General features: G+C 46.0%; 1 protein-coding gene across 1 annotated transcript in view; it reads right to left on the bottom strand.

Moving 5' to 3' along the window:
* The window catches only part of LOC122932196 (putative helicase MOV-10), a 174,900-nt gene that overhangs the window by 88,866 nt on the left and 72,699 nt on the right, over window positions 1-13,335 (bottom strand). Inside the window, exons 6-8 of the mRNA XM_044286474.1 lie at window positions 4,258-4,365; window positions 3,479-3,568; window positions 2,228-2,381 (exon numbers count right to left, since the gene is read on the bottom strand). Coding sequence (XP_044142409.1) covers window positions 2,228-2,381; window positions 3,479-3,568; window positions 4,258-4,365 — 352 coding nt within the window. The remainder of the gene's footprint in view (window positions 1-2,227; window positions 2,382-3,478; window positions 3,569-4,257; window positions 4,366-13,335) is intronic.

Here is a 13,335-nt window from a genome sequence, read left to right on the forward strand (position 1 = left end):
ACTGTAATGCCAGTAGCCAACATGTCTACGGCATTACAGTGCATGCCAGTACCTCCCTGCACATTTATTGGCTGCTTAGCAGCCAACAAACGTGCGGGGAGGAGACTCGAGCATTGCGCTTGAGCACATGCAGTACTCGGCCAAGTACCGCCATGTGCCGAGCATCGAGATGCTCGAGCCGAACTAGTGTTCGGCCAGGCATGCTCAATCAACATTAATCTTAACCTCTTAAACTGTAAAGATTTTTATTGTGTGTCTGCAGTAAATCTTATTGGTGCACAACTCAGGGGAAACTATAGCATTTTTAACCGCTTAGTAACATAATTCATTTTAACCCCTTTGTGTTCTAGCAGTTTTGTCTAAATGTTTATTTAAAAGCGTTTATTGTGTGGTAAAAATAACATGATTTTATTATCTGGGTCACTACAATGATGATAATGTCACATTTCTCCCCCTGCAGCCGGCAGCTCTGTAGCTGCTCTCTCATTCTCCTCCAGACTGAAGGGGAGGGGGATCCCTGTTTTATCTTCTCATATCTCTGGGTTGGTACCAGCTAGAGATATGGGCCTTGTATTGTTTGAAATATTTCAAGCCTTCAGACAATACCAGAATGACAGAAATCTGTTCAGTACAGGGGAAGATATCAGTCATAGAAACTGGAATGTCGTTAATACTGCTGAAAGTGAAAGTAGTTTTTTTCCTGCGATTATTCCTGACTCAATTTCTAACAGTGATTTATCCTCTGTTGCTTGGACTTTAGCTGTCATTTTGGTCTTCAAAGAAAGCCTGGAATGTCAGCTTTCAAACAAGACTAGTTGCTACTATTCAGGAGATAGCAGCATCTAAAACAGCCCTCCCCCCTCCACTTTCTGCCCGAGCCCAGCTAAGTTAAGTACTTTTCCCAATGCCTGAGTTGGCCCCGGGCAAAACAGTTAGGTGGTTAAAGGGGTTGTCCAGGATTTTTTTTTTTAAACAACCACCTGCCTCCCAACCTACAGTACCTGTGAACAGATCTGTACTTACCTGCTCCCCACCACTCTGTTCCACCTCCATTGCTCCCAGGCTGTCTACTCTATGGATGGAGTCACGTGCACTGCTGCAGCCAATGAGTGGTGTCAGTGGTAAGGTCCCCCCAAACAGCACGTCACTTCTGGGTCAGTGATTGGCTGCAGCTGTGCACGTCCCTGACGAAGTTGACAGGTAGGGACCAGAGTACAATGAAGACAGTCCAAGATCCATGGATCAGGTAAATATTCATCATGTCACAGGTACTGCTGGGCAGGGGGAATAATTTTTTTTTTATAATCCTGGACAGAGGACCTGTCACCTCTCCTGACATGTCTGGTTTAGTAACTACCTGCATTCCCCATATAACAACAACTCTGGAGTATCTTTCCATATAACGCTATGCCATTCCTCTATTATCCCTACTAGATGTTTATGAATAAACGTACAACTGGGTGCTACCACAAGCTGTGTCCCTGCCCAGTGTGACATGGACAGCCCTGACTAGATAGTGCCAGGCTGTGCAAGGCCACTCCCCACTGGTAACACCCAGTTGGCAATTTACTAATAAACTTCTAATAGGAATAATAGATGAACGGCACTATAAAGGAATTCTAAGACAAAGTGCTCCAGAATTATCAATTCCTGTGGAATATAATAATTTTGTAAAACAGACATTTCAGGAATGGCGACAGGCCCTTATGGACTGGAACTCCTTGTAGACTAATGTGCAGCGGCAGCAGGAATGTGTCAGGGCTTAGTTCTCCCCTCCAGAGCAACTTCTAAAATGAAAATAGGTAACAGCATTGTTTAGGGTATATTCAAACACCAGATTTTGCCTTTGCAAAATACGCTGGATAATTAGCAGCAAAATCCACCACGGCTTGTGCAGTGGTAAACTGCTGTGGCTTCCAGCAGCGGCCATCTTGACACCGCACCAAGACATGTCCTTTCTTAGTACAGTTGCAGCTTTAAGCCATTGGCCATGTGACTGGCAGCCTGGCGTTTCATTGTGAACAATGGGAGGTAGACACCACACAGTTGGCAATGGAATTGGAACCTAAATCCACTGTGTGAACATACCCTTAGAGAACCCGAATCCTCCTGGATGCTTAGATCATAGGTGAGAATGTGTTGAGAGGCCCTCTCAAGGTTGGTTCATTAGAGCGTACTGACCTCACAGCTATTATGAAATTAAATAAATCAGCGGAAGCTCACTTACATCAAGAATTAGGAGATTTCTGTCTCTTTCCATTGTCTGTCGTTCTTTGTCGTATTTCCGGATGTCAATCTCCATTTGTATCTCTTCTAGGTGTAGCAGCAAGTGAAATTTATCGGGATAGTTGCTAAACTCTAGGGTTGAGATCAGCAAGTTCCTGAAATAATACATTTTTATTACAGTTTAACAGTGATTATTATAGTGTTCATTTTCCTCCTAAACGCAAAATGAAGCAACTGCTGAAGAAAGAATACAAGGGTCTGTTCTCCTCAGGATTGGCCATGTTGAAATGTCAGTGCAATCCCCCCGCCCCGCCCCCATATGGATCTGCAGATACGATTGAGCTTTTTTTTTTTCTGTTTGGCCCCTCCGTTGTACTGCTATGCCCTCTGCTCTGGCATCTAATATGCAATGACTAGTAAAAGGTACCAGGAGGAGGAGACCTCAGCTCTCCTCATTGGGCGTCCTCTTCTCCTTGTCTGTGATGCTGTCCAATCACTGCAGACCACTTCACAGCCAAGGAGAAGACTAGCTGCTCCCACAAGATTAGCGAGTACTATGTTCACTTACATTGAGATTACATTGTGAGATTTACCAAATCTTGCGAGAACAGCTTGTCTTCTCCTTGGCTGTGCAGTGATTAGACAGTGTCACAGACAGGAGGAAGAATAGGCTCACTGAGAAGAGCTGAGGTGTTCTCCTCTTCCTGGTACCTTTGCTACTCAATAACATATTAAGAAAAAAAAAAAAAGAAAAAAATAACAAGCACAGTGGCATCTGCAGGCAGACTACAGATGAAGGTATTAATTGTAGAAAAAAAATCCCTAGACAAGTTCTCTAATTTGCTGTTGCATGACTATTTTAGAGCTATGATTTCACTGAAAAAAAGCCACTTGAAAATAAAGTTGCAGGCAAGTCGCAGCAGTACACAGTATTAGTAGTCGTACTGGTCTATGAGGGCAAAGCTGCACAACATAGTTGGATTATTTGCTACAGATGCATTGCATCACGACCCCATAGATTAACATTACAGATGTTGCAAACATCTGGATTATATAAAGTCGTCGGGCGCACTACTTGGGGTCCCTTAAGGTACATGTTTTTTGTGACGCCAGTTGCAATGAAGCAACAAGGCCACAGAGCCCCTTTTAGTGATGTAGTAGACGGTGGTACCCAGGTGTAGGAATGCCAGAGTGGTGTAGGGTAGCCTATAATGTCACTTTATGTTTTGTGCATGTGTTACGGTGCTCCTACCTGGATATGCTGGACCCCAGGCGTTGCCCTCCGAAAGCAGACAAAAGGGGTAGTCGTAGTAGGGGCTGAAGAAATAACTTGAGTCCAGACCTTGTGATGAAGTTGAACACAACTTTACTTGAATAAACGTTTCTCCAACAGCTTACAGGCTTTATTTTGGTTCCCAGCAGGCTTTGGCATTAACAGTGGCAAGCAAACTCCTCTCTGCTACTTCTGCTGTTCTCTGGCTCTGCTGTGCTAACAGGCTGGCTATAGAACTCAGCTTCTTCCTTAGGCTGTACTTCACTTTGTAATCTGGTCTGTCTCTAGCTTTGTCCAAGGAACACTTTACTCCTGGTTGCAGAGACTCCAAGCCTCTGCCTCTACGTCTAGCTGAGCTGAAGATACTCCAGCTGGCCTGGACAGGGCTCGTCCAACAGGGACATGCTCCTACTGCCTTCCCCTAGCACGGGGTACTCTCCGCTAACTCCTAACTAGTACTCCACCCTCCCTGCAACAAGTGGAACACGCACACCACACCACAGAGGGGGGTTAGAATGGAATGAAAGTTCCATTCTATGTAACTACAGCTCTGCCATTTATGCTGCCACCTGTTGGTGAACCAGGCACGTTGCATGAACATAACAGTTGCATAAGAAAATTATGAACGCACAGTGTACAGGACCTGGAAATAAATATATAGATGACATGACACTAGCCCATTAGAGAGTAGCAAGGTGCAAAGATAGTAATGCACCTCTGGGGCGTTACATATACTTTACTTATCGTTTGATGCATACCATGTAGATCTGCTGGAGAACAGTCCATTTCTTATATCATCTCTCAGGTATGAAGGTACAGGAAAATTACCAAGTGGAATCTCCTTTTCTAAGGAATAGGCTACAGACCTGAAAGAATAAATGTATAATGTATCCCCATTAGTTATGCCTGCATGTATAGCAAGACAGCAAGGTTCAGAAGCTCAAAATTAAGGCCTCACGCACACAACTGTTTTGTTTTTTCTGTGCAATTCCGTCATCAGTGTTTTTGTGGATTTGATAAGGACCTATTAATTTCAATGGGGCTGCAGGCAGCAGACCGTGTGTTGTCCACATGTCCGTTCTGCAAAGAAATAAAAACATACCCCATTCTAGTAAGGCCATACTGGGGCTTTAGCCTAGGTGGAAGCCAGCATTATTAATTTTGGTACGAGGGGACGGGGAATCAGGGGTTAATGATATCTGGTAAGAGGGGTGTGTCGATAGGGGAGGGGTTAGGCCTTTATATGGGAGGGCAAGGTGGATTTGCCATGTTGTTTGTGGGTTAATAATAAACTTTGGGGCTTCTAGGACCTCCCTCGTGTGGGTTAACTTATTGCTATTTATGATATGTATTTATGTGTTAATTAAATGGTGCTGTGGCCGATTCAATCCGACTCTGGTTTCTGTGTTTTATTATTTGGGCAGGTGGAGACATGGGGGAGAAAAGGGGAGGTGTGAGAGCAAGGCGACTCGAGGAATGAACCAATAATTTAATCAAGTAAGGCTGTACTGTAGCTTTAGCCTAGGGGGTGGCCAGCATAATTAATTTTGGTGCGAGGGGACGGGGAATCAGGGGTTAATGATATCTGGTAAGAGGGGTGTGTTGATAGGAGAGGGGTTAGGATTTTATATGGGGGGCAGTTTGAGGTCCGGGTGCCATTTTGTGCTTTTTAAACCAAGCTAACAGGCAGAGGCTTACCTGAAGAAGTCAGTGGAGGAGTTGATTAGGAGGTTGCGGGCGGCAGTGAAGACTTGTGGACCCACCTGTCACAACCAGACAGCTGAGAAGCTCTGACAGAAGCCTTTCAGAACCTCCTCCTTGAGTTCTCTTTGTTGTGGTATTCAGTTACTCATCTCGTTAGCCTCTCTCAGCTGTCATGTAGTTGGACTAATTGCATCCCTTTAAATTCCGCCCCATAATGCATTACTGGGCGGCTTATACTTCTTCCTGGAGTGTGTGTGCATGCTCATCCTGTTTTCCTGTCTGCTACAAAGTTAAGTGCTGTACATTTATCTGTTATTTTCTGTTTGCTGGATCCCAGGTGACCCTGACTCCCTTCGTGTCTGGTGTAGGGAGCCGGTGGTCGTGTCCCCTCACTATTGTAGGGTGTTCAGGGGTTATATAGTCGAGGTACGTGGCTATGCAACCATCCACCCCTGGGATCTTTGCATAGGCTGAGCAGCCAGGGAAAGTGCTAGGTCTTGTGCAGGGGTCTCCCCTTGGTTCCTTAGCTTTGGATCCAGTGAGTCATATATGCATGTTGCTTTGTCTTGTTTCCTGTACACCGTCCGTGACACCACCTGGCTGAGGGAGCAGATGGAAAGTCTTATGCAGGGGGAGGCGGCGGATACGGCAGGCCCACAGCCAAGTTCGAGACGGCCATGGCAGGTACGTCCACCGGCATGCCTTAGTCCAAGTGAGTCCACCAGGGTTCGATGCCGGATCGAGAGCCCCTCCAGGGACCCTCCACAAAAGGGGGAATGGCGGGCAGCTAATTTCCTCGTCCTACTGGCGTGGGACGAACCTCACTGTGCAGCGGAACCCAGAGCAGGTCGGGGTGTCAGCCCCCTGTCTTCACCAGAATGCAGTGTGGGAGCAGGAGCGGGAACTGCAGGCTCTCCCCCCTCTGGGGAGGACCGTTCGGCATGGGAAAGGAAGTGGCAATATGAGGACTGAGGCTATGCATAATGGGGCCAGCAGTGTGCACAGGCCTCATAGCAGTGACAGAAGACAAGGAGTTGGCCCTGCACACCTGAATGAAGAAGATGGCTGGGGGTTGTCACAGAGCGCACCCAGTATGGAGGAAGCTGGGGTGCAGTCGTTCAGAGGAGGGTCATTAGCGGGAAGAAGTGAAGACACACCTGGACGGGACGGATTTTAGGAGCCAGGACCATCGGCTGCAGGGTTGTCACACCTGTGACAGGTGTTAGAAGGTCTGAAAGACTGACTGCACATGAGTGATCAGCCTCTTTTGGTTTCACTTTGGTATGTCCACACCTCCTGTTCAGGTGTGGATCATGTGACCTTTACCTCTCCCTATTTAGTCTGACTTTACCAATCACTCCTTGCTCTGGATAGCTTCATTTAGTTTTGGAAGAGCTGCAGTGTGGTTCTTGTTGAAGTCCTGTTCCTCCATCATCCTCAGAAGTTAAGTGTTCCGCTTGTTGTGTTTTGTATTCCCCCTCCCTTCCTGGGTTGTTTACTAGGCCTCAGCAAGATGCTGGTTCCTTCACCAGGAAAGGAACGGGTTGTCTCTGCCCTGTCATTACTGTTAGGGCATCCGAGGGTTACCAGGGTTTTCCAGGTTTGTATGGGCATCTCTACCATCAAGAGGTGCCCATACGCATAGGAGTTAGGGCCAGGAGCAGGGTTTTATACGTGGTGACCCTTTTCCTTCCCTAGCGGTGAGGCCTAGTGTCTTTCGTCTTCCTTCTTGTTGTCTTTTGGTGTTTTGCCCTACTACATCCGTGACATTATCCGGGGCCAAGGTGTTGGAGGCACAGGAGGATGCTCCGGACTTTTGTCCTCCGGGGAAATTATGTCACAAGATGCTCGAGGAACATCACTGTATGGTGCTTACTGGGCACCCTGGGAGCAGATAGACTGTCGATCTCATCTCTCGCAGATTCTGTTGGCCGGGGTTGCGTAAGTGTGTTGAGGACTATGTGTCAGCCTGTGGTAAGATGACACATACTCGGCCTTCCGGATCTCTGCTTCCATTGCCCATCCCGTCCAGACCTTGGACCCATTTGTCCATGGATTTCATCACAGATTTACCGATTTCTTCGGGGAAAAATGTGATTCTGGTGGTTGTCGATCGTTTTAGTAAAATGGCACACTATATTGCATTACCTAGTCTACCCAATGCTAAAACTCTTGCACAGGTGTTTGTCGACAACATTGTGAAACTACATGGCATTCCCTCTGATGTGATGTCCGATAAAGGGACTCAGTTTGTTTCCAGATTTTGAAAAGTGTTCTATACTCGTCTGGGTGTAGAATTGTCCTTCTCTTTGGCTTTTCATCCTCAGTCGAACGGACAGACGGAGCGCAGAATCTGGAGACTTACTTTCAGTTTTGTTTCAGAGAATCAGGAAGAGTGGTCTTCATTTTTGTCGTTAGCGGAGTTTGCTATAAATAACCTTAGACAGGAATCAACTGATAAGTCGCTGTTTTGGGGGCATATGGGTTCTATCCACAGTTTGGTACATTTTCTGGTGCTCAAAATTCCAGCATTCCTGAGGACAAACGATTTTCCTCTTCTTTGTCTTCTATTTGGTGGAAAATAAAAAAAAAAAAACTTAAAAAGATGGGCAACAGGTATAAGTGTGTGGCTGACAGGAGACGTATGAGTGGTCCGGACCTGAGAGTGGGTGATTCTGTGTGGTTGTCTACAAGAAACATTAAACTTAAGGTACCTTCTTGGAAGTTGGGCTCAAGATTTATTGGTCCATATAAGATCACTGCCATTGTTAACCCTGTAGCCTTCCGTCTTGAACTTCCTCAGGCTTTGAAAATCGTAGAAGGGGGGGTACTGTCACACCTGTGACAGGTGTTAGAAGGTCTGAAAGACTGACTGCACATTAGTGATCTGACAGCCTCTTTTGGTTTCACTTTGTCTGTGTGTTGTTTGTATGTCCATACCTCCTGATCAAGTGTGGATCATGTGACCTTTTCATTCCCTAGTGGTGAGGCCTAGTGTCTTTCCTCTTCCTTCTTGTTGTCTTTTGGTGTTCTCCCCAACTACATCTGTGACAGGGGTTCACAGTGCCCTGGCATCCAGGTGAGATGATGTGGAGATACCTTCATTCACTAGTTAGCAGCCCGGGGGGTGTCTGGGGCAGATGTTAAGTAGCCTTGATAGGTGGGTGGGTTTATCGCCATTACCTGCTTGGGGGGTAGGTGCTGGAATGAGTGGGCCAGTCGGGGGTTTGCCATCTCGGGCTGGATCAGTTTCAGTACAGACTCAGGCCGGGGCAGAAGAGGACAGGCCTAGGGTTGACAATGTGGCTAAAGGGGAAGTGTATGTATGCTTTGAAGGCCCTTTAGGGGCACATTTGAAGCAGGACGTATAGGGGAGCGCATATGGATTGGGGAGTATGTTGATATATTTTCATTACTCCCACTAGAGAGATTTAATTTAGACAGGTAAAAGATGGATGAGGGAAAAAAAGGATGAGGAGGAAAGGCGCTGGTATAGATTGATCTAGTGCACTTTTTCAAATAGGTTATAGGCATTCGCCATTTTAGCGAGTGTTATTGGTGAAAGACACCTGAGTGTTGTTCGGCCCTTTCCTGCTACTTAGATGCGATCGGGGAGGCCTACAGGGTTTACGGGGGTCTAGGTTGGCTCTCTTATGATGAGCAACTGAGGCAGAGGAACATGGTTCGCCTTAATATACGGTTGGACCATATAGATATCGGTTTATGGTTAAGAGTGACTGCACCGGAGAGGCAGGGGCAGTCCTTTCGGGGGGATTTAGGGGGGTCCGGTCAGGCTAGTCTCTAAGCAGCGTCCGCCAAGAGGTTGTGCTTCCTTTTTAATGAAGAAAGCTGCAAGCTCGGCGCAAAATGCCAATGGATGCTTCAAAGGCAATAGGCAAAAAGGGTCGGATGCCGCTGCAAAAGGGATTGACTCCAGTGCGGGTGGAAAGGATAGTGCAGTATCTAAACAGATACCCTAATCGAGAAGCAGCTGAGCTATTAAAAAAGGGTTTTACTTCGGGTTTTAGTATGCCGGAATTTGTGTTCAGCTTTAGAGCATCCAGAAGTGGTGTCTGAGAAATTGGAGAAGCAGGTTCTGTTGAGTAGAATGGATGGTCCGTTTGCAGAACCACTGTTAGTTAATTTAAGGGTTTCACCATTGGGGGTAGTGCCCAAGAAAGAGCCGAACATGTTTTGGCTGATTTACCATTTGTCATTTCCAAAAGGGGCATTGGTCAATGATGGCATCAATCCTGAACTTTGTTTGGTTGCACCATTACGGGGGTGTAGTTGAGTAGCCCTACACGCTTCTGTCCAATTTCATTGGTTCCCGTGCCCCATTTACATAGTTTGACAATACGCGCAAATCCCAATGTAGTAGCGGTCACTCAGAGGTGTTTGCTAGAGACGTCACTTGTTCCGATTACATGATGGATCATGTGACAGATCATGTGTCCCAAGGGGCGGATTCTCAGGCCGCCCACGCTTGGTTCAAAAAGCAACATAGGGCGGCTTCTAAAGCGCAGTTGCTACAAGCAGGATGCCAAACGCTGCCACATGTTTACCAGCACATGAATTTGCGGATGGAGGTAGAAGGATGTATCGCGCATGGCCAATGCCGAACCCCTGCCTTCACCCATCAGACCTAAGTCGGTAACCAATACTTGGGTTATAGTATTATGAGTCTCCTGATGATTTGGCCTACTAACCAATGAAACGCATTGGGACGTCTTGTTTGATGAATAATAGGGTCTCCCTGTTGCTCTTCCTGACAAAGCTGGGCAGTCAATGCTGCATAGGGACAGACAGGGACACCTAGACTGGAAGGGAGTGTGGCTCAGAGGAGTCGCCCTTGTGAGGGTGAGTGATACTGATCCCTGAGCACTAGGTCCTTAATATAGGTATAATACGACTTTGTAGGGGAAAATACCCAGTTAGAGGATCCCCAGGACCCCAAATGCACCCTAGTTGGCTGTCCTTATTATCTAAAATATATATTACATTTCAGGATGCCAATCTGGTAAGACGGCTCCCTTAGCTTTTTTTGTGCACTGGAAATTACGCACTTTTTGTGCGCCACTTTTTATATGTGATTGTGTATATTTAGAGTCTATTTTAATTTAAATATTAGTAAGAGTTAAGTATTAATAAGGTCACCTACTTTAATTGTTCAGCATATAATAAAGCCTGGAGTATTTGGGAACAGTGGTATGAGATAATGGGGGTGCGGGTAGATGAGAGGCATGTTAAAGAAGAGGGTTGCTCACTAGCGCAATTAAATAGATGCATTTCGGGATGGGCATCAACTGAGATTTGAGAGGGACGTCACGGTTGTGCGGTGGCTTGGGTCTCGAGGTATGTTGTGGGGGGGTGTTTTGAAAGAGGTACACATTTTTGCACATCTGGATAGGTCCCCTGACATTTTAGTTCTGTATGTAGGGGAAAATTATTTATTGATTAAGCCGGTTAGGGAGTTGATTAGGGATATAAAATTTGACCTTTTGAGGTTATGGTCGTTGTTTCAGCCATGATTACAGTGTGGTCTGACATTATACTTCGTCGAACATGGCGGGAGGCGTGTTCAGTGGAACGTATTAATAAGGCTCGCATTAAGGTGAACAGGGCAATAGGCAAGTTTGTGGCCAGGAATGGGGCAGTGGCTGTCAGGCATTTTGAATTAGAGTTGGGGTGGGTGAATTTTGGAGGTCAGACGAGGTTCACCTTAATGCGGTGGGAATCGACTTGTGGTCTCTGGGACTTCAAGGGGGATCGAGAGGGCTTTAGGTTTGTGAAGGAAAGCGCAAGATTGAGGGTCTCAAGTTGCGCGTTGTTGGCGGTGGGAGGTCCTTAAAGCTGGTGGTATGGGTTAGTTCTTGAGAATGGGAGGGCCTCAATAGTGGGGCTGGACTCTCATGTTTGGGCACTTGGTTGGTTCAATGAGGCGTCCATCAGTTGGTGTCTACAAGCTGGTGTTCTACAGCTGGAGGCAAGATGGAAATGCCATGTTGTTTGTGGGCTAATAATAAACTTCTAGGACCTCCCTTGTATGGGTTAACTTATTGTTATTTATGATATGTTTTTACGTGTTAATAAAACGGCTGCTGTGGCCGATTCAATCCGACTCTGTTTTCAGTGTTTTATTATTTGGGCAGGTGGGGACATGGAGAAGAAAAGGTGAGGTATTAGAGAAAGAGCACCCAGGGAATTACCGAATAATTTAATCATGTCCATTTTGCAGACAAAAATAGGCATTTTGACATTTGACAATAGGGCCCGCAAAAATTGTGGGATGCACATGGGCGGTATTCGTATTTTGTGGATCCGTGGTTTAAGGACCGCAAAATACATTCAGTCATGTTCATGAGGCCCACAACTATTATTAGATTAACCCAGAGAACATAACAGTACATTAATAACTGATAAACCACATGCACAGAATTCACACCAACAAGAATGCATCCAGCGCCTCATGCAGCAAGCATTAAAGGTTTATTCTGGTTACTAAAAGTTACGGCTCTGCAATGTGCTCTACTATCTCAGGTTGTCCCATACAGAATAAATGCATGGCACATGCATGACCTGCCACTCCACCTCTATAGGGGGCCGCAGTTATACCTGTACCAATTAAAAGGAGCTCTGTCACCACCCTGGGCAGTTTTTAACCATTTGCATGGCATTGCAGCTCTACTATTCCCATTTTAAAATATACCTTTATGTCCTGATCACTCCTATTTTGCCCCTGAAAAACAGGATTTTATAATTATGCTAATACGGTTAAAAGAGCCCAAGGAGCCGTAGTTATCCCTACCGAAGCTCAGCCGCACCCATCAGAACGGAGCCCTGATCCTCCTCTTCTCTCCACCTCCTAGTCTCAGTGACGTCATCATGCCTCTGCAAATCTCACACCAAACACCACCTTTATACGTGCACCGGCTGTGACCCTTGGGCAGCGGCTTCTTCCACTAAACTGCATATTCTTCTGGCAGATGTGAAGTTCAGTGGATGAAGACACTGCCCTAGAAGGTAACAGAAGGCTAGAAGGTGGAGAGAAAGGAGTGGGGCTCTGTTCTGATGGGCGGAAAATGGATCCTGAACTTTCAGCATCAGTTATGATCAGTTTGCAGGCAGGACTTTTTCTCCTGTCAAAAGTAACTGATGCTCAAAAAAGATGGATCAGTTATTTTAAGTGCAAACTGATGCTACCTGAGAGCATAAGGGTACTTTAACTAGCGTTAAAGTTTTCCGGTATTGAGTTCCGTCATAAGAGCTCACTACCAGAAAAAAAACGCATCAATTTGTCCTAATTCATTCTTAATGGAAAGCAATCCATTCAGGATGCATCAGGATGTCTTCCGTTCTGTCCCTTTACAGTATTTGGCCAAAGAAAATACTGCAGCATGCTGCAGTTTTTTTCTCCAGCCAGAATTTCAGAACACTTGCCGGAATGCCGGATCTGGTATTATTTTCCATTGAAATATATTAATGCTGGATCCGGTACCAAGTGTTTCGGAAATTGCCGCATTGACGGATCCGGCATTCCAGTCTGCGCCTGGATATAGGAGGAGCTGGTTTGCGCAGCTTCCTGTTTGCTTCTTTGCTCCAGCCTGCGAGCGAGTCAGCAGCATGCCATTGAAGGTGAGTATAACGTTTTTTTTTTTTTTGCTGTGCAATAGAAAAACTAAATATAAGCAGCTCCTATGTACTTATACATAGGAGCTGTATGTTATAAGTACATAGGTGATGCTAGGAGTAGTAGTACCTAGGACTACTACTACTAGCATCCACTATGTACTTATACTAACTGCAGTTCCTATGTACTTTTGCATAGGGACTGCAGGTAGTATAAGTACATAGTGGATGCTAGGAGTAATAGTCCTAGATACTACTACTTCTACTAGCATTGCCTATTTACTTATACTACCTGCAGTCCCTATGCAAAAGTACATAGGGACTGCAGGTAGTATAAGTACATAGGGGATGCCAGGAGTAGTAGTCATACGTAGAAGAATATGGCTACCACCCCTTTTATTATTTTTTTTGAAAAAAAATGCCTGGCAGACAGAACGCCAGCTCACCCGCCTGCCCACCTGCCTGGCAGACAGCCCTCCGGCCTGGAAGACAGCCCGCCCGCC

Source organism: Bufo gargarizans, chromosome 3, assembly GCF_014858855.1.
Source record: "Bufo gargarizans isolate SCDJY-AF-19 chromosome 3, ASM1485885v1, whole genome shotgun sequence".
NCBI lineage: Eukaryota > Metazoa > Chordata > Amphibia > Anura > Bufonidae > Bufo > Bufo gargarizans.